This window comes from Mesoplodon mirus (genome assembly GCF_964341445.2).
Source record: "Mesoplodon mirus genome assembly, chromosome: 3".
Taxonomy (NCBI): Eukaryota; Metazoa; Chordata; class Mammalia; order Artiodactyla; family Ziphiidae; genus Mesoplodon; species Mesoplodon mirus.
In genome coordinates, this window is record NC_138978.1 from 46,624,988 (window position 1) to 46,650,106 (window position 25,119).

At 45.5% G+C, this 25,119-nt stretch overlaps 1 protein-coding gene across 1 annotated transcript in view; it reads right to left on the reverse strand.

Annotated features, from left to right (window-relative positions):
• Positions 1-658: 658 nt before the first annotated feature.
• The window catches only part of RAB3B (RAB3B, member RAS oncogene family), a 61,820-nt gene continuing 37,359 nt past the window's right edge, over positions 659-25,119 (reverse strand). Inside the window, exons 3-5 of the mRNA XM_082615519.1 lie at positions 20,827-20,945; positions 17,142-17,266; positions 659-4,378 (exon numbers count right to left, since the gene is read on the reverse strand). Of these exons, the coding sequence (XP_082471645.1) occupies positions 4,191-4,378; positions 17,142-17,266; positions 20,827-20,945 (432 nt within the window). The 3' untranslated portion in view covers positions 659-4,190. The remainder of the gene's footprint in view (positions 4,379-17,141; positions 17,267-20,826; positions 20,946-25,119) is intronic.

The following is a 25,119-nucleotide window of genomic DNA, read 5'->3' on the forward strand; positions in this document are numbered from 1 at the left end:
TTGCTTGATTCTCCAGCTGTGGCAGGTAATCAGGTGTAGGTTTGGGATGGGGAATCTGAAATCAATGAGATCCCAGGACATTTGTTGCTGTAATTCCTTCTACTTACACCAAACTACTGGCAAACAAACTCAAATAAACATTCCTCAAGACACTGTAGGAAGTTTGATACATAAGCAAGGAGCTTGGAACAGGTGGTGTAACTGGGAAAGTCAGGTCTGGAGAATGTTCATATCATTCTGTGGACATTATAAGGCTGCAGTCACAAAATAATTGTGAAACCAATGTCCCAAGTGAGGCTGTTTAATTCTGACAATCTTTGGAAATCTGTCACTACCAACACCTCAAATATACAGTCTGAAGAGGAAAATTGAAAGAGCAAGAGTCAGACCGAGGTGGGTTCAAATGATACTAATGAATGACTTAGGCATGTTAACTTTTTCAAGGCTATGTTTCCTTGCCTGCCAAATTGGGATAATAATATTTCAGAAACAGCACCTCCCTTAAACTATAGGTACCTGCAGGGAGGGATCATTTGTTTTCATATATATTTATCCAGTGTTTAATAGTGCCAGACCTATAGGAGATACAGAATAGGTGAATTTCTTCCTAGAGGTAATCCAAGACCTAGTCCTGGCTCCATCACTAATCCACCCACAGAGTGACCTTAGAAAATTTCCTCCCCTTCCCTGGACCTCAGCCTTCCTTTTTGTACAAAGAGGAGCCTGGACAAGATTTTTTCTAAGCTCCGTTCCAGATCTAATATTTAATGAGTCTGTGACCATTCAGTACAATCTACCGCATTGCTGCTCCTAGAAGTTACAGACTGAGGAGACGGTAGTAAGTCACCAATCACTTTGTATTTACAGATACACATGCATTTAAAACAGATTCGATAAATAGCTTCAATACTGTATTGCACTTTTGGCCTACTTTTGCCTTTTTAGAGGTCAAGAGGGTTTTTTTAATCTTGTTTTATTTGGAATGTTAAGCAAGATGAAAACTGGGACAAGTTGCCATAACACATATTAGGCAGCCTGAACCTAATTGCACTATTACCATGATCGAAGGACATTCACTGCTATCAGCTGGAAGCTGCTGCCTTCCACTCGGCAGAAACAAGGTCACAGAGCAAGGCTGGGGAATTGCCATCTAACAAGCAGATCTGTTTGTTGCCCAGTAGAAGAGTTTGTCACTATTACATTTAACTGTTGATTCCATCTGTCGTGAAGATGCTTGTTCCCTTGAACTGGCACCTGAGTTATTAGGAATTTGACAGTTTTTAAGTAAAAAATTCAATTTTTGCCTGGATACTCAGTAGGAGAGAAAGGATTATTGGATATATGTACTAACATACCCAGGGGTCATGAGGAGCTTGGTCTGAAATCCTAGTACTTGGGTAGATGGGTGTTACTGACCAGAAAAATAGTAATTATTCCTGACCTGTAGAGGACTTTACAGTGTAAAAAGCACATTCAGAACACTGCCCTGGGAAGGGACCACATTCTCCCATTGTCAGAGAACTTTATAAATTTACGCCCCATTGCTGATGCAGGAAGGCTGCTCGCAGCATTGCTTGAGAGCTAGATAAGAATTGTCTGACAGAGGCAGATACAGGGAAAGCCAGCACTTAGGCCTCAGAAACATGGGCATTTTTTTTGCTCAGGCCCATGGGACCTGGTTGCCTCAGAGCCTCCTTCCCAGAAGCGTTAGACAGCTATCACCTCAGATTAGCCTGAGTAGCTGAAAAATTTATTAACAGATTGGAGACGTAAGTCTTTTCTCCAGTAGACTTGGAATCTGATGGCCTTGGGATTGAATTCTACTGTGGCTCTAACACTTTCTAGTTGTGTGATCTTGGCCAAGTCTCTTAACTTCTTTGGATCACTGTACTATAAGATGTAGTACAGAATGTGGTGAAAAGCACAGACCTTGGAGCCTACTTTCTGGCTTTGAACCCCAGCTCTACCATTTATTCATTATGTGACCTTAGGCAAGCCAGAGAACCTCTTTGTTCCTTAATTTCCTTGTCTTTAAATGAGACTGATTATAGTGCCTCCCTCACAAAGATGTTGGAAAGATAAATGAGTTAACACATGTTAAGTGCTTGGAACAATGCCTAGTATTGAGTAAGCATGACAACAGTATTAGCTACAGTGATATTGGGGTGATAGTCCTCATCTCTTGGGTTTATTTTGCAGATCAACAGAAATGTTGAAGGTGAAAAAAAGAGTCTCAAGAGTTATTCATGCCAGAAGGGACCCGAAAGATTACCCACGTAACCTCCCTCATTTTATAAGTGGGAAATCAAGACTCAGTGATGGGGAATAACTGGTCCAGAGTCACACTTGATTTAAGGGCAGAGTCTGAGTCTCCTGATTCCAAGTCCAAAGCGCCATCCTCTGCACTGTGTCAAAGAAGGCAACATCTCCACAGCGCTGAACCTGAAGGGTCCTTTTATGTAGTCATTGGACCTGTCGCTAGTTAATGCACTTTCCTAGGAAAATAAGCTGCATTTAAAATGGAGAGAAAACTTGGGAGAGACTCTCCCTCCTCCCCCACTGACTTCTGAAGTGTCAAGCTGGGGATTCAGGCCAGGGCTGGGAGGAAAGATTTTCAGGAATCGTTGCTAGCTCCACATCATTATTTCAGTTAAAAACCAAACATGTGCCTGTGTCCAAACAAGCTAGAACCATGAACTGATGCATTCAGTTTGTTTCTGGTGTCAGAGGCGTGTTTTTTCTTTTCTGTTTTCTTTGGGTGTTTAATTAAGTGGCTTCCACCAGAAGTAGTTTCACATCTGCTCTTCAGTAGAAACTAAGCTTTCACCCTCAGGAGAATGAGGTTAGGATTGGGACCTCTGAGTTCACTTTTCCCAATTTTTTCAGGGTCATACCCCCTTAGATTTATTCTGCTTTGAAGCACATTTCCCAGTTGGACTACTCAAGAGTGACTGAAACATGGGTTGGAGGAAAGGGCAGGATGGGGAGAAGACCCTAAGACGAAGGGCAGATGGGATTAGAACTATTTGATTTAGAGAAAGGGCAGATTCCAGGGGTCATGATTTCTGTTCTCAAATCATCTAAGGGTGTCACGGGGCAGAGGGAGCAGAGACTGTGAAGTCTCTGACAGCAGAGCTGGTACAAATGGAGTGGGAAGAGGAAGAAGAATTTCCAGGAGGCAGATTTCATCTTAAAGCAAGGAAAACTTTCTGATTATGAGAGATGCCCAAAGATGGTGTGGAAACTGAGCTCCCATCCCTGCCTAGAAGGTATGCTTTAGAAGAGATTTGGCTGTGAGGCTTGACAGCCAATTGTCAGAGACATGAAGATTGGAATTGACTAGTGAGACTTGGTAAAATTTGGGATTCCACCAACTATAAATTTTTTAGATTCTGGGAGTCTAAGAACCAATGACCAATGTCATAGAGTTCCACAGTTAAGAACCTGCTGGAAAGCAGCAAAATCAGAAATTCGTGACCTTGTGTCTCTTTTTCTCTCTTTGTCTTTCCTGAGCTCATGCACTTGTTCTTTCATATAGCAGGAACCTTTGACATTTTGCAGGGGATAATCTTTTTCTTTTAAGTGTGTTTCTGACGCAGCCTTTGCTCCTTCAGCATCATTTAGAGAGGCTGAGCTCTCTGGAGATTAGCTCTGGCCTGTCACCACAGCAACTGCCCAGGCCCTGTGGGCATCCGTGGTAACAGGCGAGGGCTTTGAGAAACAAGGCTTGTCTAGTGGTGAGAGGAAGCCCCACAGGGTGCCTGATATGAAACAAGCAGGTTGTGTATGGAGAGGTCTTTTTCAAAAGGATTAGTTATGCAGGTGTGTCTCACTTTACACAGTTGGCCAGGCCCTGAAAAGTGTGCGTGGGTGTGTCAAATTTTGGTCAAGGGAGGAAATCTTATTTTAAAGGCAGAAAAGAGACTTGTTTTTCCAAGTCCCTGTAGTGAATCCCCTTCATAAAGTGGATTCTCCTTTTGTAAAACGAACCTCTGCCCACATTGTGACCTAGTTAGTCTAGTGCTGAGTGTCTGTGAGTGGGGCCATCCATAGAGAACCCCAGGGGCATGCTTCCACCTTCACTGCAGGCAAGGAACAGCAGCAAATCAGCTGAGGGGAGACAGAGTATAAGGGGGAAGCAGAGTGGGTGTGGTGCCACAATGAAGGGAGATCAGGACAGTGGGCCTTGCCTAGCATGAGCAGCTCTGCTGCAGCAGTGGTGGGGTGTCCGAGAGACGGGTGTTCTTGGAGGTGCCCAGCAAGGAGGGGTCTGTGTCCAGCGTATCAGACATCTTGTCGCAAATGGCATCCACCAGGCGCTCGAAGGCCTGCCTCACGCTGATGTTTTCCTTGGCGCTGGCTTCAAAGAAGTCAAACCCTGAGGATAGAAGAGAGATAGCAGTAAGGATCTTTCCCTTCCTTTTCATGCCCCTTGGCCAGAACACTCTACATTAATACAGCCAGTGCTCAGGAGTAAAGCAAGGAGGCCTAATTCCACGGGCAGAGGATTCTGCCTCAAGGAGAGGGTACCAGGCAGGTATTACCTGCACTGGGTTTAGAGTCAGACGGATCCTGGCTCTATCACTGACCAGCTGTGTAACCCTGGACAAGTCACCTATTTTCTTTATGACTCAATTCTCTGGTTTATAAATTGGGATAATTTTATCTATCTCATAGAATTATTTCAAGGATTAAACAAGATGATGCATGTAAAGTGTATAGTCCTGTGCCTGATAACAGGGCAGGTGTGTATGTGTGATAATTAGGTGTTTTCTGAGAGTGACTACTTGACTATGTGTACACAGCACTTCAGCTTCCAAAGCATTGATCGGCACCCATTATCTCATTTGATCCTCATGTCACCCCTGGGGGAAGGAGGGTCCAGGCAGACCCTCTCCATTTCACTAATGCCCACGCTGTGGCTCAGAGAAGTAAGCTGACCTGCCCAAGGTCACCAGTATAAGAAGCCCAAGCTTTGTCCTTTTTGACCAGGGCTTTCACTCCACTTTCCCCTGCCTCCTACTCACCCCAGCCTGGCCAGTCTAATCTGGGTTCTGGGAGACACTCCAAGATCCACACAGACACACTGGCTTATCTCCCCTCAGAGGGGTTCCTCCTCCCTGAATTTCCAGGAATCACCCTGGATCTCTCGCTCCTCACACGGACCCAACAAATTGCCCAGGAAAAACTGCACCTGAAGGCTGAGACATTCTTGTCTGTTTTGCACCTTGAGATCCTTAAAGGTACTTTCTGTGACAATGAACAGAACTTGGTTTTCCAGGAGACACGAGCAAGGCCCTCCTGATTCAGACAAAGCGGCTGCTTTCCAACTGAGGGTCTTGGCCAGGTTGGTGGCAGCCCTTAGAAGCATAAGCCTCCATTCTCCATCATGCCCCTGCGCCGGGCTACTCCTTCCTCTTTTGTCTGTCCACCTTCCTCTTTCCCTTCCTTCTGAGTCCATCTTTATTTCTCCTCAACAGCTTCCCTCTTCTCTTTTTTCCATGTTAGCTCCTTCTTTTCCCCTTATGTTTCTCATACTCCTTGGGATCCTTAATATTTATTGAGTGCCTACTATATTCCAGATGCTATGCTAGGAGCTTTACAAATATTGTCTTCCTTAATCCTCACAACAGCCTGTGGGGTAAATATAATCATCTCCAATTTACAAAAGAAAAATGAAGGCTCTAAGAGATTACCTAACTCACACAAGGTCACGTGACTGTGTTAGTGGAAATTGGTTTTAGATCTGGGTCTGGCTAGCTCCTACATCCATACACAGCCCTGCCTCCCGTTTCTTCACTTTTCTCCCTTTCACTTTCCTTTTTTTTTTTTCTCCCTGATCATATCTTTTTCTTCCTTTACAAGTCTCTTTGGCCTCCTTTGCTTTTATCTGACTACCACAGTGTCTGAATCTGGGCAAGTCACTTCATCTTTCTGAATCACTTAACCTCTCTGAGTCTCAGCCTCCTCGTTTGTCAAATAAGAATAACAACAGCATCTTCCTGCCGAGAGCAGTCCTGGAGGATTGAGCGAGACGATGGATAAATTGCTGTACGAAGTTGCCTGTTACGATGATAGTTTCTTTCTGCTCGTCTTTCATCTGCTCCTCTCACTTCCTCTTCATCCCTTTCTCCCTCTTTTGTCATCCTCTCACACAGAGGAGGGGGGTCTCTTTCCTCCTCCCTCCTTCTCCCTATTACCCCATTGTCCACAGAGAGGGCTGAAGCCCCCAGGTACAAACAGGGCTCCTTTTCCCCGGGCCACGCCAGCTTGAAGGCACGCACAATTCCTGCCAGCCCGCCTCTGGTTGACAGCCTCTCCTGTAGCCCATTTCCCGACCTGAGAAAGCAAGGTGCAGAAGTGCCTGCTAATTGAAGACATGTGATGAAGAAGGAAGCAGCTGCTGGCTCCTTATGCTCAGGCTGTAGAAACGCAGTTGGCTTGAGAGACCCTCCAGCATGTAGCTTTTCCTTAATGAATATCATAAACATTGACTTTCTGGCCTTTGACTGGTTTGTTACAAGTGACAGTGTTTGGGGAAGTGGGTGGAGTATGTTGCTTGCCTAGGAAAGGGGAGAACAGGTAAAGAAGTAAATAGGCTTAAACCATCAGTTTGGATGAAGATGGGGACACAGGTCAAGACCAGGATCACCAATCCCTTCTGAGGAATTGGCACTGAGGGGAGGACGTGTCCCATTGTGCAGGTGGGCAGTGGGAAGAAGCCCAGGAGTCAGACAGCCTGGATTTGAATATAGTCTCTCTCAGCTACCAGCTGTGTGACCTCAGGCAAATTGCCTAATTTCTCCCAGCCTCTGTATCCTCATCTGTAGAATGGGTGAATATCACCTACCTCATAGGGTGGTAATAAGAATCAAATGCACAAAAGTATGCGAAGTGGTTGGCATGTGTAATACATGACAACTCCCTTTCCCTTATGTTCCCAGCCCATCTGAGTCCCAGCTTCCTTGCCCCTCCATCAGTCCCCAGGGCCTTTGGGGAAAGCCTCTTTTTCTTCATCATTCAGGGTCAATCAATAAACCAGGTCTTTACTGAACATTAACTTTGTGCCAGGTCTTGCATTGAGTGCCAGGGACAAGGGGAGACCAACTCTAATTGTGGAGAAAAGACACACTTACCAGAGTGTCAGTCCCTCACACATTCATAGTCCTTAACGATTCCCAAATACAATTTTAAAACAACTTTTGGGGGGGGCAAGGCAAGGGTTATCACTTATAATTTACAGATAGGGAAACTGAGGCTCAGGGATGGGGCATAAGCCAGGGCTCTATCCCTTATGCCCCCTTGTCTCACTCTCAGTTGGGACAGTGACAGAATACACTATAACCCAGGTAGAGCAAACCAGAGGCTGTGCAGGAATGTGGCAGAGGGAGAGAGTGGCAGGGGAGGAGAGGGGGAATAGGCTTCCAAAGTTAGTGGCGATGGGTGTCTTTTTTTTTTAATATAAATTTATTTATTTATTTATTTATTTTTGGCTGTGTTGGGTCTTTGTTTCTGTGCTAGGGCTTTCTCTAGTTGCGGCGAGTGGGGGCCACTCTTCATCACGGTGCGTGGGTCTCTCACTGTCGCGGCCTTCTCTTGTTGCGGAGCACAGGCTCCAGACGCGCACGCTCAGTAGCTGTGGCGCACGGGCTTAGTTGCTCCGCGGCATGTGGGATCTTCCCAGACCAGGGCTCGAACCCGTGTCCCCTGCATTGGCAAGCAGATTCTCAACCACTGCACCACCAGGGAAGCCTGCAATGGGTGTCTTTAAGGCGAGAACAGAGCAAAACTCTTCACCTGACTAACTTATTCTTTAGGACTCATCTTAGGTATGGCTTTGCCTCCTCCTCTATGCTTCCCTCTGCCACAGCACGTGTTACCGTGCATGGTGGAAGTCCATCTGACAAGGAGCTCCCCAAGCAGGGACCACGTCATTCATCTGAGCTCCAGTACCAGCCAGAAGAGTAGGGGCTTGGTGAATGTTAACTGAATGAACAGACAGATGGATGCAGGAGACGGGAATGAGCGTGGAGGATGTGGTTGAGGGGTTGTGGACAGTGGGGTTCATGAGAACTCATCTCAATAAGCATGGCAAGGGCCTCCCTGGTGGCACAGTGGTTGAGAGTCCGCCTGCTGATGCAGGGGACACGAGTTCGTGCCCTGGTCTGGGAAGATCCCACATGCTGTGGAGCAGCTGGGCCCGTGACCCATGGCCACTGAGCCTGCGTGTCCGGAGCCTGTGCTCCACAACTGGAGAGGCCACAACAGTGAGAGGCCCGCGTACCACAAAATAAATAAATAAATAAATAAAATAAGCACAGCAAACCCTGTGCTGGGCACTGGGGACACTGAAGTGAATCAGATGAGGTTCCTAACCTTGAGAAGCGGAGATAGACACACTGACAGTGTGATAAATGCTGGAAGGGTGGGGAGCGAGGGAATTGTCATGGCACAGAGGAGGCCTGGGGCCCAGGGAAGTCTTCTTGGAGAAGCTGTTTCCTAAGCAGATATCAGCTAGATAAAGACATGTGTGAGCACATGCATGTATAGGACACCAGGCAGGAGAAACCGCATAAACACATATAATGGGACAAAAAACAGTCTTGGTATATCCCAGAATGACCATAGCAGTTTGTTATCACTAGAGCAGCAAGCTCAATGTGGTGATGGAAGAGGGAGTAAGTAACCAAACACGGAGAGCGTATATGTCAGGCCAAGGAGATGTCATCACTGCCGTCTCAAAGATACCCAAGGTATGAGAACTCTGATTCAAGTAACTGGCGTGTGACCCTGGCCAGCTCGTGGGTCTCTTTTGCTAGCAGAACAATCCCCAATGCACCTCCACCCAACGACTGTCAGACTCCTGGAAGGCTCTTCATTAGTAGGCCCAGACGGTAACCTTTCCTCAGGTTCATTAGTGGGGAGTCTCAGGAGCTGAGAATCTAGAGAGCTCAGGAAGATGACAACCACTTAATCAGACTATCCCCCAGTCCTTTCCTCCCTCTAATTGGCTTCAGAACAATGGAATTTCTGCTGCCTTTAATTGGGCCCAATTCTTAATTGAATCTGAGATGATTCCCACCCCCAAAATGCTCCTGTTTACCTATCCTGTCCAAAGGCAGCTGTCACGGCCCCACAGATTCCACTGACTCTGTCCACACTGCCTGCTTCTGAATTTGACTTTACAACTCTTTTCAGAAACTCACAACTAGCTAAACTTGCTTCTCTTCTCCCTGAAACTGCCCCAGAACATTTCTCCTCTTCTTTTATGTTCAAATCCCTTCTCTAGCCTGCTCTGATACCTCATCATCTCCATCTTGTATCAGTCTTCAACTCAAGCCCCTCTGGTCACTGATGATTTTGGCAAGGGATTCATTGTCTTCCTTTCCACCCAGGCTTGTACTCATTCTCAGGAACTTTGGGTTTCAGGTGGACAATCCATCCAACATCCTGGCTCTTAATTTCTTAACCATCTCATTTCCAGCAACATTCTCTTCCGTTTTGTTTCTGCTATGCCCCTGTCCTTATAACTTGAGCTATTTTGACTTAGATTTGTGTTGCTGGAACTCAAAGAGGTTTAATTCATCCAATATCCAGCCTCATTAGTTTGACACCCAAGATTCTGCATGGCTCAGCCACTGTCCACTTCCCCAGCCTCATCTTCCTGGCTCACACCATGCTCCAGAAACATCGATACTTTCTTATTTGGTTTCTTTACTCATGCTACTTACTACTCTTTAGTTCCTACTCCTAATCCTCTTCATTACTCACCTGTGGAATCCCTGATTCCACAGAGCCTTCCCTTTCTCTCCCCACCCCATCTCCACCACTCAGAACATACAATGTACCTCTCCCCTAGACTCCCATGGCACCTGACATGATTGTTTCAGTCAGAGTCCATCAGGAAAATGGGAACTATTCTTAAAATTTTAACTAGAGGGAACTGGCTATATGGGTGGTAGAAGAACTAAGAGGCCAAACAGAATACCGAAGAAACACAGAGATTATTAACAGAAAAGAAAACTATTAATGGGGCCAAAGGAAGTAAAAACTGTGGGAGCAGGAGTCAGAGAAGAGGAGCAGCCTCTACTGGGGGAGCCTGCCAAGGGGTGGGGGAGACACACATGCATGTTTTTCTCTTTTCCCCAACTCCCATCACTTGCCAGTGTCTCTCCTTGGCTAAACCCAGCCAGAAGCCACTGTCACAGGAGGCTGGGAAACACAGCCTGCAAAGGTCAACTTCCCAGGGGGCGGTTTCAAGAAAGAGACAGAGATGGAGAAGGGTGAAGAATGATAGTAAACAGGACGTTGAGATTATCTCTTTACTATTTTGCTTCCCTGGTCAATGAGCAACTTGAGAGCAGGGAACTTATTCACCTCTATGGCACCAGGGTCCATCATGTGTTCAGGGATTGTGGCAGATTGTTCACCACCCTCCCTGTAGAAGATTTTATATTCCCACCCACTGCCAAGTGGCTTGCAGTGCCTCCTTGTGGGAGGAACATATCTCCCTTGTCAATCAACATCGGATTTCATCATGTAACTCGCTTTGGCCAATGGATGTGGGCATACCAAGTCCCAACAGAAGCTTTGAGAGTCTTTGTGTGGCTTAGGCATCTCAGATTGGATCTCAGAGTTGCATGACATGGACAGAGTTGCAGCTGACTTGCAGCTGGCATGTAACGTGAGTGAGAAATAAACCTTTATTATCCAAGCTCCTGACTTGGGTTATGTGTTACCACAACATAATCTAAAGAATTCTCACCAACACTGGGGCTGAGGGTGAAATTCCAAGAGAAACTACTGCAAGCTTTTGGGAAAACACCACTGGGTGATGATACAATGGAAGCGTTAGGATTTTGAGTCTAAAGGCTGAGTTAGAGTACTGGACCTGCCACCTATGACCTGTGTGGCTTAGAAAAGTTACATAATCTTCAAGTGAAAAAAGAAAGACATGGAAGTGTGGCACAGCTCATTGCATGCAAGAAAACATAAGTGGTCTGAACTCAGCTTCTTCAGTGTAATGGAGCTGAAGACAATGCCGCCTCCCAGACTAGGAGTGAGAGTGAGGGTCACAAGAGAATTGTTGTGAAAACACATTGTGAATCATAAGTCACTACACCAAGGTTAGTTATTCTCAATGTCAGCTAGGTATTTGTTTCTCTGTACCAGGCTGAGTGATGCAAGGTTTCAATTCACCCCAATCCAAAAAACATTTACCAAGCACCTAAAATAAGCAAGGCCATGTATAAGGGTCTGTGGGGACTGAGGGATGAGTGGGGAATTGTGTGAATTGAAATCATGGAGTCAGAGGGATAGAGCTGAACAGGCCTTCCCACTCAACTAATCCAAATTCCCTGTTTTTCAAAAGGGCAAAATTGAGACCCAGAAACAGGAAATAAGATGCTCAAGGTCACACAGTAAACTAGTGGCAGAAGCAGGATAAAACCCTCAGTCTCCAAACTCCTAGGCTGATACTTTTCCCTCCACACTTCACTGAAGTGAGTGTTTATGTGTATGTTTCAAAACCACATTTTGAACAGGTTTCTCCTGCCCTTGTAGGCAGAAATACATTTCACTTTTATTAGCATCCCTGGGCTCTAGTCTAGACCCATTCCCAGTCAGATCGAGGAAGAGACAAGGAGCCCCTTTTTGAGCAGCACAAAGAGGTAGAGGCCCTAACATGTCATGCTTCCTGGAATAGGAGTCCCTGAAACTTCTCTGTCCTCCCAAAGATCCACTTGCCTCAGCATCTCTACAGCCTCATCCATGTCCCAGGAACTTTGAGGATATAGAAGACCTGCTGCTACTCAAAGCTTTAATAAATGTTAGTTGCTGACCATATCAGTAGTTTTGGCTGAGAGAGCTGAGAAACACTAAAAGAAAGGGAGTCCTGAAGAGGAATCCCATAAAGCAGAGAGTGGCCCTACTTCACTGGCAAGCAGATCACTGAGACTTACTTAATAGTTGGTGTAGCAGAGGGTGAGGATGAGGAAGGCTGAGCATCCTCTCTCATTGCTCACAGATATGATCACATCCTTGAGAAATTCTTGACATGATCTGCAAGATCCTGCATGATCTGGCCCCTGCCCACCTCTCCACCCTCATCTCCCACTACTTTCCCCTTGACTAGTTAATCCCTGCAACATGGTCTTTCAATCTCATGAGCGTTTTCAGCTCTAAACTACGTTAGGGCTGGTCTTGATGTAGAACACTCCCCTCCCTGACCCACCCTCAATCTTTGCCTAATTTTTTTCTGATCCTTTAGTTCTCAGCTTAAGCGTTACTTTCTCAGAAGATCTTGACTCTCCAGTCTAAAATTAGGTTTCTCTCTTTTTTACTTTCTTAATAGCACTTGCAGTGGACTTATGTTACTCTTATCTGTCCACGATTCCTTCCTTTATGGAACTTCTACTTTAAACAACTGTGGTGGGACTATAAATTACAATACTTGCCTCCCCCAGCCACTGGGACAGGCATGTGACTCACAGGTAGCCAATCACAGTCTTCCCTGAGATTGACATAAGGTAGCTGGGAGAAAGAATCCTCTTTTTGCAGAAGTTGGAAGATATGAATCTGGAGCTGCCATCATCCATCCTACTCCCCATTCAGAGTCTGACTATAGAAAGAGGCTGAAGGCGTACACAAAGCTAAGAAATAGTGCAATTAAGTTGCACTCATAAGCTAATAAATTCTTTTTTTTTTTTTTTTTTTTTTGCTGTATGCGGGCCTCTCACTGTTATGGCCTCTCCCGTTGCGGAGCACAGGCTCAGCGGCCATGGCTCACGGGCCTAGCCGCTCCGCGGCATGTGGGATCCTCCCGGACCGGGGCACAAACCCGTGTCCCCTGCATCGGCAGGCGGACTCTCAACCACTGCGCCACCAGGGAAGCCCTAAATTCTATTTTTTTAATTAAAGCTTGTTTGATTTGGGATTTTATCACTTGCCATAATGAGAGTCCTAAGTCAAATAGAACTTAGCACAATTTTTAACAGCTTTATTGACATATAATTCACATACCATACAATTCACCCATTTACACAATTTTTAATTATATATTTATTTGTATAATTATTTGTTTAGTGTCTCTTTCCCCCATTAGTTCCGTGACAGTAAGAATCACAGCTAAGTGCCAAGATAAAACCTGGCTCAGAGTATGTGCTCAGTAAATATTTTTCAATAAACAAATGTACGAGTGAATGAGTATCTATCCTGTGCTGGGTGGCTGGGATAATGAAAAAAAATTTTAGACATAACCCCTGCTACTTCTGAGGTCTACCAAGAGAGACAGACATGTAAATAGGCAAGTTCTGGTAAGCAGTAGAGGAAAGCTCAGGAAGTTGTGTAGGACTGAGATGGGTTACCTTGACCTACCCAAATCTAACCAATTCATTAAGGCCCTCTTTAAGCACCTTCCTAAACCCTGTAGTAAGAATTAATCTCACTTCCATCTGTTTTCCTACATAAATTAGATAGATCTTTATTGGCTCTACCACTTCCTAATTGTGTAATCTTGAGCAAGAACCTAATCTTTCAGAGTATTGAACATGACCTACCTTGAAGACTTATAGTGAGAATTAAATGAGATAATTAACGTGAAGCATTTCATATAATGCCTGGCTCAATATATATCAGCCATTATTACGATATTTGCTGTATAGTGAGGTTAAGTGGTTAGAAGCACAGGCTCTGGAGCCAGACTACTGCTTGAATTCAAATTCTGACTCAACTTGTTACTAGCTGTGTGACCTTAAGCAAGTTACTCAACTTCTCTGTGCCTCAGTTTTCTCATCTGTTAAAAGAACAACTTGGATATAAGAAAAGTACCTATCTCAGAGGGTTCTAGGGGGGATTAAGTTAAATGAGTAATACTTTAAACACTTAGAATAGGTCCCAGCACATGGTAAACACCTAATAAATATTTAACTAACACACCTTTTTTTTTTTGCGGTACACAGGCCCCTCACTGCTGTGGCCTCTCCTGTTGTGGAGCACAGGCTCTGGACGCGCAGGCTCAGCGGCCATGGCTCATGGGCCTAGCCGCTCCGCGGCATGTGAGATCTTCCCGGAACGGGGCACGAACCCGCGTCCCCTGCATCGGCAGGCGGACTCTCAACCACTGTGCCACCAGGGAAGCCCGAACACACCTTTTTAAAATGCTAGTCATAAGCGTCTGGCATGCTGGCTATATTTTTTCAGAATATAAAATTAACTCACCTTTTAAAAACTTAGTCTTGCTTAACATTAAGGGCTTGACATGCTGATTATATATTTTTTTCTAGTACACACCAAAATATATACATAAAATCATCTTGCACACTTCCAGTGACATGAGTCTCCTGCTTGGAGAAGCACTACTCTAGACTCACACAATCCAATGATTTATGGTTCCCTAAACACAGAGTGCTGTTCCTTGCCTTTGCCAGTGTTATTCCCCCATCTGGAACGTCCTTGCCTTTCTTTCTCACTTGGCTGCCCCTACTTGTCTTCAAGACTCAGCGTGGGTGTCATGTTCTCTGACCCCAACTGAATAGGTGCCTCCTTTGTGCTCCCACAACCCCGGCACATCCCTCTATCACAACACTGATCACCAGGTGGATCACTATTTCTGCCTCAGACCAGGGAACATAGCCTATTTCACAGCACAGTACTTGGCATGGAGTAGGAGCTCAGGAAGTCGTAATTAGAATGAAGTGAAATGAAGTAGTCAAATACTTGACTCCATACAATTTTAATCAAAACATAGTCTTGCAGTGTTTACTCACTGCCAGGCCATTTGCCAGGCACAGTGGGTATAAAGATAAACAAGACTCATTTCCTGTCCTCATGGAGCTGTCTGGAGACAAATATGGAAACAAGTGCACCCAAGTGTGATGGGTACTGTGCCTGTTGCATGTACGGGGTACACTAAGAGGGGGCACAAAAGAAAAGAGCTGGGGGAATACGGAAGAGGCTTCAGAGCAGTGAAGATGTTTTGAAAGCTGAGTGGGCTTTCAACAGCTGGATAAAAGTAGGGGATGGGGAGTAGAAAAGAGCCTTTCAAACAGATGGTACATCGTTGATCCAGGGACAGTGCTGGGAGTCTCGGGGACAGCAGGCTGAAGACATAAAGAGATAGCCTGAGGTCACCCATGTGAGGGCTTCGCCACATGCTCGCTGTTCTGTGAACTATGGGGATGGGTAGCGGCACATTCTGGACCCTGAGAACCTCTGTGATGGGGTAAGAACCCATCAAGAGCCAAATGGCCCAACCTCCGTATTTATTAAGCACCTACAGTGTGTTCATTCCTATTCTAGGCCACACTGGAGAACAGAAGAGGGAAGAAAGAAGTATAGGACACTCTCCTATACATCTACTCATAATACACATAACACAAATATATACAAGACACAACTCACACTTGTATATTATACAATTTTCCCACCTAGCAGCCCAAATATCTTTGCCAGTACTTCAGAAACTGGCAGAGAACATAACTTTAAACTCCCTATTCCTCAATACTTACAGCACCTAGGTTGTAAGAAATACTTAGGGAGACTGGCTAAAAGCTAAGCAGTACACTCATTCTTCTAGAAGAAGACTTCTCTAAGGTGATCCTACATTGAACCCCAATAGAGAAAAGAAAAGAAAAAAAGGAAGAAAAGAAAGGCTGCTCTTTTTTTTTTTTTTTTTTTTTTTTCCCTGTGGTACGCGTGTCTCTCACTTTTGTGGCCTCTCCCGTTGCGGAGCACAGGCTCCGGACGCGCAGGCTCAGCGGCCATGGTTCACGGCCCCAGCCGCTCTGCGGCATGTGGGATCTTCCCAGACCAGGGCACGAACCTGCATCCCCTGCATCGGCAGGCGGACTCTCAACCACTGCACCACCAGGGAAGCCCAGAAAGGCTGCTCTTTTAAGCAAGTGTAGGTAGGTGTTCTGCTGTGCAGTCACTGAGACACATCTGAGGCACTTGGGTCTCAGTGGAGCACAAGGATCAAGGTGCTTTAACCTTGGAAAAAGTCAGAGCATCACTGAGCTGCATGCTTACACCACGCTGTCTCATCCCTCATACAATTACTTTTGCCATGAATTGTAGTTTGGTGACAAAGCATCAGTTTACATTGAGAGAAACTGTAAGACACAGCCTACGATGTTCAGTGTTGTAGTTGCTGTAAGGCATGTTTGATATTAAGGACGTTGTCGCATTCAGCATATAGAGTCTGCTCTACAGTTGCCAGTGGAGAGCAGTGTTTCTCTGGAATAATGGGTTTGTTTTCATCTTAAGGGCCATCTCTGAACCATGTAACTGATTATGTCTCCCCCTTTGCAATGGTTGCTGGGAAGCTCAAAGCAAATATTTTTGCCCAACTCTTGCACATGCCCCAAAACTTATAAAATATACACTTATCTCACCCCTGGCCTCCTCTTATGTTCTCCTACACTTGCTTTCCCTTTGCTTCAATTGTCTCACTTATTTTTTTATTGATGTATTGACACTATGATGATTTTTATAGGATACCTCAAATCCTTTGTGGAAGGAGCTGGTTAAAAAAATATTTCATAAATTTGCACTTTGTTTATACATTCAAGGACCTCCCTGGTGGCACAGTGGTTAAGAATCCACCTGCCAATGCAGGGGACATGGGTTCGATCCCTGGTCTGGGAAGATTTCACATGCTGCGGAGCAACTAAGCCCGTGCACCACAACTGTTGAGGCTGCACTCTAGAGCCTGTGAGCCACAACTACTGAGTCCGCGCACCACAACTACTGAAGCGCATGCACCTAGAGCCCATGCTCCACAGCAAGAGAATCCACCGCAAGAAGAAGCCTGAGCACCGCAACGAAGAGTAGCCCCCGCTCACCACAACTAGAGAAAGCCCGTGTGCAGCAACGAAGACCCAACGCAGCCAAAAATAAATAAATCTATAAAAAAATTATGTATACATTCAATGTAACAAAATATACGTGTCATAAATAATGAATACCTAGAATTCACTAGCACAAAGCCCATATGTACATCACACAAATATGAAACAATACACACAGAGCACATATGCACATAATTCACAATCACAGCACATCCTTAATGTCACAAATACAAACACACACTTGTCCTCTCCATTTGCCCCACTCCCATGCATACACACATGTCATGCACATACCAAGCTGCTCTGCGAGGTGCCGGCCCTTCTCAGTGGGAACAACCCTCTCTTCCTCCATGTCACACTTGTTCCCCACCAGGATGACCTGCGCATTGTCCCAGGAGTAGGTCTTGATCTGAGTAGCCCTAAAGAGAGACAGAGAGATGACAGTGTTAATGACATCCTCCTAGGTTAGAAAGGACCCTGCAAAGCTCACAGAAGCCCCTTCAGTGGGGTTCGCAACACACGAGATACTGTCAGCTAATTCATCCTAGGACAGTCAGACCTCTGCTCCTGCTGGCTGTCACAGATGCTGACCCTTAAGCCCTGGTTGCAAACTTCACTCAGCTATTTGGAGTCCACCTCTAATGCCCTCTCCTCACAGGCAGAGAGCTCTTTCTAAAACATCTATCAGATGATTCGTCCCTTCTTAAAAGCCTTCTCTGGTCCCTGGACTAGATAAGCGATGAAGTCTAGATTCCTCAGTTAGGCGTTCAAGACCATTTACATCCTGTCTCTCCAGCCTCATCACCCTTCCTCTCACTTCACAAACCTCACCCACTCCCCAAAGGTTCTTCCATGGCATGTGCCTTTGCCTTTACTGGAAACCCCTTCCCCACACTAAGTCATCCTCCAAGGCCCAGGGCTGATCCCACAGTTGCCTGGGGGAGCCTTCTCAAGCTTCCCCTGGCCCAGTAAGCCTCTCCCTCCTCCTCTGTGATTCATAAATCTTCACTGAGGCCTTAGATCATTATTATTTGTAGAAACCAAAATGTCAGCAATGGTTTCCTTCATGTAGGATGATTATGAAATTTTATTCATTTATTTATTTTTGGCTGTGTTGGGTCTTCGTTGCTGCATGCAGGCTTTCTCTAGTTGTGGTGAGCGGGGGCTACTCTTCACTGATGTGCACGGGCTTCTCATTGTGGTGGCTTCTCTTGTTGTGGAGCATGGGCTCTAGGCGTGCGGCCTTCAGTAGTTGTGGCACACAGGCTCAGGAGTTGTGGCTTGTAGGCTCTAGAGCGCAGGCTCAGTAGTTGTGGTACACGAGCTTAGTTGCTCCAAGGCATGTGGGGTCTTCCCAGACCGGGGATCAAACCCGTGTCCCCTGCATTGCCAGGCAGATTCTCAACCACTGTTCCACCAGGGAAGTCCCAAAACTTAAAAAAAATACTTTACTTTTCAAAATTTTGAAAGTGAGCATGTATTACTTTTATAATGAGAAACAAACTTTTAAACAGAGGAAATAAAATCAGACCTTTTTATTGAGGAGACATCTTTTTGTGTAGTTGGCCTAACTCTGTCCCCAAATACCTCATCAGGTAGAAACAATTACCTCCCCTTTTGTTCCCCTACTCTTTTTTGTGGCGCCTGTCACATTTGGCTGAATTTATCTGTCTCTCCCTGAGGGCAGGGACAGGCTTATTCATCTTTGGGGTAGCAGCCCCCAGCATAGAGCACAGAGAAAAGAAGTCATTGATTGTCTGATGAAGGAAGAAGCCAGCAAATTGTTGATCCTGAAGCAGATCTAAATAAAATCTGACCCTATCCTGACACTGACAATCTAACTCAACCCTAACTGCAACCTGGACCGATCACCAGCCCTGCTCTTAAAGCTGATCTCACCACCAATCTTCTCTTTAAGGGTGAAAAGCCACTCCCTCAAAGGATGGAATTTACTCAACCACCATTTGTGGTGAACTGACAGAGAGCCAGGTTCTGTGCTGGGTACTGGGGCTTAGATGGCAGGTGGGTGCTAGGCTGGGACCAAGTTTCCCAGAGGCAAAACTAAAGGCCAGAGCTTGGGAAAGATAGACATCCAGTCTTCAGCTTCAGGACAGGTACCTGGAGCCAACTCCCCAAGTCTCCCATGCCACTCTTCTGTCATCTTCCTCCCTCCTCCCACCATCATCCAGGCTCAGCTCCCAGATTAGCAACTTAGGTTATTCTTGGAGGAATCTTCACCAGGTGTTAAAGTCACTGTGTGCCTGAGGCAGAATGAACAGGGACTGATGGAGAGAGGGAAGGAGGTCAAGGCCGACAGAGAATGGGCAGTGTGGAGATATTTAAAGAAAGAGCTAATCACTTTGTGGTGGGAGGTGGGGGGGAAAGACGGAGACATGGGAGAAGGGAGGAGAAGAGAAAAGTCATGACTGGAGGGAAGAGAGGGAACAAGAAAGGAAAAAAGCAGGAGAAAAAAGAGGCATAAAGAGAGAGGAAGGGAAAAAAGAGGGAGGAAAGGAGAAAAAAGGAAGGTGGAGAGAAGGACTTGTTAAAAGGAAAGGGGGAGGGGGCTTCCCTGGTGTCACAGCAGTTGAGAGTCTGCCTGCTAGTGTGGGGGACACGGGTTCGAGCCCTGGTCTGGGAGGATCCCACATGCCGTGGAGCAACTAGGCCCACGAGCCACAACTACTGAGCCTGCGCGTCTGGAGCCTGTGCTCCGCAACAAGAGAGGCCACGATAGCGAGAGGACCGCGCATCGCGATGAAGAGTGGCCCCCGCTTGCCACAACTAGAGAAAGCCCTCGCACAGAAACGAAGACCCAACACAGCCAAAATAAATAAATAAATTTTAAAAAATAAAAATAAAAGGAAAGGGGGAGAAAGGAGGAAGAAGGGGATGACCAACAGATTAAGAAGGACCACACATGAGTGACAGGCATGCAGGTGGCATCCTAGGCTGCTGCTCAGAACTCGGGGGTTGGGCGGGGAGAACGTGGCAAGCAGCCTGCAAGGTCACTCCCAGCTCAAGGCTCCAAGGCACCAACAGTGCTGCACGTAGTCATGACAACTGTTCCCTGGGAGACGGGAAGTCTTGAAAAGGTAGCTGTTGGGCAAAGAAGAGCAGGAGACAAGCTTGGCACTGGCCAGCTCTGCTGCTGTGTGCCCAGCCTACTCAGCCTCTCTGATTGTGAGGAAGAGCCAGGCACACACGCTCCATCTTCCCCATCCTTTCCACTGATTAGGGGCACCGGGTCCTGGCCCTCCGTCTCACATGCCCTTCCTCTTGTGCTCCCTTCTCCCTGTGAGTAATGCTCCAGGAAGAAAGATGTAAGTTGCTCAGAGGTTATACCTCTGGGGAACTGTGCCGATTTCTATCATATCAAGATATTGAATCTTTATGAACTTGGACCCCCGGCCCAGGGATAAACTTTATAGGGAAGCAATATGTGGATTCACTTAGCACTATGTCCAGAATGATCTCTCTAAAACACTAATTTGAACCTGTTGTTCCCCTGTTCAAATGTCCTCACCTACCACATAAAATCCAAATCCCTCACCCCAGCACACAAAATCCTTCATGACCTCTGCTCTTCTTACCCTTTCACCTACCTTCTTGTCTTTGCACATCTGTACTCTTTTTCTGGAATATTCTTACCCATTTGTCCCTCTGGCTAACACCTGTTCATCTTTCAAAATGCAGCATATGTGTCAGCAATTCCAGGACAACTTCCCTGACTTCCCAGGCTGGGTCAGAGCCCTCCGCTGGGTTCCCACAGCCCTGGTGCCACTCTCATCACTGCACCTGTCACATGATATTTTCATTGCCTGCTCACTGATCTGTCCTCTCCTCTCATCTGTGAACTTTTTGAGGACAGGAGCCATGTCTGATTCATTCGAGTTTCCCTAGCACATAGCACAGAGCCTAGTACATACTAGGTTTTCATGAACAGTTTGATGAGTGGGTGAAGGAACGAATCTCATACCAGTCTTGGACAGCATTGAAGGATTCCTCATTGGTGACATCATACATCAGGATGAAGCCCATGGCTCCACGGTAATAGGCTGTGGTGATGGTCCGGTACCGCTCCTGCCCAGCCGTGTCCTGGGTGGGAAAAGGAAAGAGTCAGCCTCCTAGAAAGTCTGCTTTGTTTCTAAAGAGCCCCCAGGACAATTAAAATCATCCAAAGTATATTTAAGGAGCACCTATTATGTATCTTTTATTGTATTTGGTGACTAGAATAAAATGGTTTTTGAAACCTCATAGAAATTAATAAGAAGATAATTAAAATCTCAATAGAAAAATGAGCAGGAGTAAAGAACAACTCACAGAAGAAATGTAAATGGATAATTATTATATTAATAGGTTTTAACCTTATTTTTAATTATAATTCCCATTATAGTTGAGGATGTAGTGAGATGTATAACCTCATACCTTGCTTGTGGGAGCGACACTTGGTTCAATCTTTCTGATAATCAGTTTGGAAGTCCCAAGAGCATTAAAAATAGTTGTACCCTTTGAACTAGAAATTTTTCCTTCTAAAAAAATTTCTACAAAAATAGAATATCAGACAAATATTTATGCACAAAAATGCTTCTTACAACTTTATTTAGACATTGAAAAACTGACATCAACCTATATATTCAACAATAGGAGAATGGTTTAAATACAAGATTTTTAACGTGTTTATTTATATAAGAATATTTATTATAATGGAACAATTCTTGTATGTGCAATATAATGTCAGTTTCATAACTATATATGCAGAGAAGAAAACTGGAAAGAAACACATCAAAAGGTTAATAGTGAAAGCGAGAGAGAGGCATGGACATATATACACTACCAAACGTAAGGTAGATAGCTAGTGGGAAGCAGCCACATAGCACAGGGAGATCAGCTCGGTGCTTTGTGACTGCCTGGAGGGGTGGGATAGGGAGGGTGGGAGGGAGGGAGACGCAAGAGGGAAGGGATATGAGAACAGATGTATATGTATAACTGATTCACTTTGTTATAAAGCAGAAACTAATAAAAAAATAATTAAAAAAGGTTAATAGTGATTATCTCTGTATGAGAGATAAGAATTACCAGGATTTTCATTTTCTTCAGCTATTTTTATTTTCTCTATGCTAAGCATGTATTACTTATATAAGGAGAAACAAATAAACATTTTTACTAAAAAAAGACGAAGACAATTCTTTATCTCAAGCAGCTCACAGTCTAGTTGGAAAGACAAACATGTAAGCAAGATAAGCCAAGCCCCACAACAAAGTGTTACTGGAGTACACTGGGATGCTTCACAATGTCCGCGTGGTCCTTATGTGAGGGACCAGCCGGTCTTCTCTGAATCATGTTTTAGATGTGTGATACTTGAGCACGTATAAAACATTTCCTCATATATTATCTTATTTAAATTTTATAATAATCTCTATGATGTAGGGATCAGTATTTACATTTTGTAGTTGAGAATGCAAAAATGCAGAGAGGGTAAGTGATTTTTCCAAGGTCACAAAGCTGGTGACAAAAGCTATGCCTTAAATCTAGGACATCTGATTCCAAGTCCAATGCACATACAATTATACCTCAATCAATGAAAGATTTATCCACAGGCATTTACTGAACACTATCCATAATGATAATAAAAACAAATAGGACTTCCCTGGTGGTCCAGTGGGTAAGATTCCATGCTCCCAATGCAGGGGGCCTGGGTTCGATCCCTGGTTGGGGAACTAGATCCCACATGCATGCTGCAACTAAGAAGTCTACATGATGCAACTAAGAGTCACACGCTGCAACTAAGAAGTCTGCACGTCGCAACTAAGATATCTGCACGCCACAACTAAGAAGCCTGCATGCTGGACTTCCCTGGTGGCACAGTAGTTAAGAATCCACCTGCCAATGCAGGGGACACGGGTTTGAGCCCTGGTCCAGGAAGATCCCACATGCCGCGAAGCAACGAAGCCCATGTGCCACAACTACTGAGCCTGCGCTCTAGAGCCTGCAAGCCACAGCTACTGAGCCCACGTGCCACAACTACTGAAGTCTGTGAACCTAGAGCCTGTGCTCCGCAACAAGAGAAGCCACCGCAGTGAGAAGCCCACACACCACAAAGAGTAGCCCCAGCTCACCGCAACTAGAGAAAGCCCATGCGCAGCAACGAAGACCCAAAGCAGCCAAAAATAAATTAATTAATTAAAAAAATAAAAATAAAAAAATAAGAAGCCTGCATGCCACAACTAAGACCAAGCACAGCCCAAATAAATAAATAAATCATTAAAAAAATAAAAACAAATAATGAGAACAATAAGAATTACAGCCTGCCATTAATTGTACATATGTTGCACCTGTTATCCACAAACTTTAGAAAAACCCTGTAGGGTACATATTATTACTCCCATTTTACAGATGAGAAAACTGAGGTTCAGAGAGATTGCCCATCAAATGTAAGAATTGGGATTCAATACAAGTATGTCTGACTCCTACCCCCATTACAGTATATTGCCTTGGCTATGAACCATACTTTGTGTGACACAGAAATGGGACAAGGACCATCCTTGCCCTAAGGAAGCCTCAGTAAAAGTAAAGAGGTGGATAAGGCATACCACTGAACTCATAATTAGCAATACATGGCAGTATGTCATCAGTACCGGGTATGTGGCATAAAGAAAATGTGTCACACAAGTCAGATAAGGTAGAAACATGGTGGTTTTAGGTAGTTATGGAAGATGTCAAAGCAGAGATAGTGCACCAGTTAGGGTAGACTGGGTTATTCAGTAATACGCAATCTCAAAATCTCAGCAGCTTCAAAAACAAGGTTTTATTTTTCACTATTTTTACATATCCATCAAGGGTTGGCTGGGCGCTCTGCTTTTTGTCTTCCTCATTCCAGGATAAAGAGTGACAGGGTGGGGCTTCCCTGGTGGCGCAGTGGTTGAGAGTCCACCTGCCGATGCAGGGGACATGGGTTCGTGCCCCGGTCTGGGAAGATCCCACATGCCGCAAAGCGGCTGGGCCCGTGAGCCACGGCCGCTGAGCTTGCGCGTCCGGAGCCTGTGCTCCGCAACGGGAGAGGCCACAACAGTGAGAGGCCCGCGTACCACAAAAAACAAACAAACAAACAAAAAAACGGGAATAATAACAATACCTATTTCACAAAGTTATCGTGAAGATTAAGAACGTTATTATATCTAAAATGCTTGGAACAGTTCCTGATACAGAGTAAATGCCACTTAGGCATTATTTTTGTACTTCCACAGTCAGCCCCAGGAGCAGGGCCAGCTTCCCAGGGTCTGCCCAACAGCAGTGAATGAGTCTCATGCCATGTGCCACTTCCTTCTCATCCAAACCTGCCCAGGGCTGCCTCCACCCAGGGTCTCAATATGATGCTTCCCTCAAGGAGCAGAAAGTGGCCAGACAGAAAGGGAATGGATGAGTTAAGAGTTGAGCAGGCTGGGCTTCCCTGGTGGCACAGTGGTTGACAGTCTGCCTGCCGATGCAGGGGACACGGGTTCGTGCCCCGGTCCGGGAAGATCCCACATGTCACGGAGCGGCTGGGCCCGTGAGCCATGGCTGCTGAGCCTGTGCGTCCGGAGCCTGTGCTCTGCAACGGGAAAGGCCACAACAATGAGAGGCCCGCGTACCGCAAAAAAAAAGAGTTGAGCAGGCTTTGGACTTCCCTGGTGGTGCAGTGGTTGAGAATCTGCCTGCCAATGCAGGGGACACGGGTTCCATCCCTGGTCCGGGAAGACCCCACATGCCGCGGAGCAACTAAGCCCGTGTACCACAACTACTGAGCCTGCGCTTTAGGGCCCACGAGCCACAACTACTGAAGCCCACGCACCTAGAGCCTGTGCTCTGCAACAAGAGAAGCCACCACAATGAGAAGCCCGCGCACCACAATGAAGAGTAGCCCCCGCTCGCCACAACTAGAGAAAGGTCCACACGCAGCAACAAAGACCTAATGCAGCCAAAAATAAATAAATAAAATAAATAAATTTATTAAAAAAAAGAGTTGATCAGGCTTTGGTCTGACTCCCAGCTCTGCCACTCATCAACTGTGCTTTTGGACAGCTTGGTTTTTTCATCTCTCTGAGGCTCAGCTTCCTCACGATTCGAATGGAATAATAATGATTACTTTGTAGGCTGTTTGTAATTAAATAAGATTTTTTTAAATGTCTGGCTCATAATAGGTACTCAGATATAGGAGTATTTGTCATTTTCATTATTATTTAACTTTTCTAAGCCTTAATTTCCTCATCAATAAAGTGGTGATAATAATACC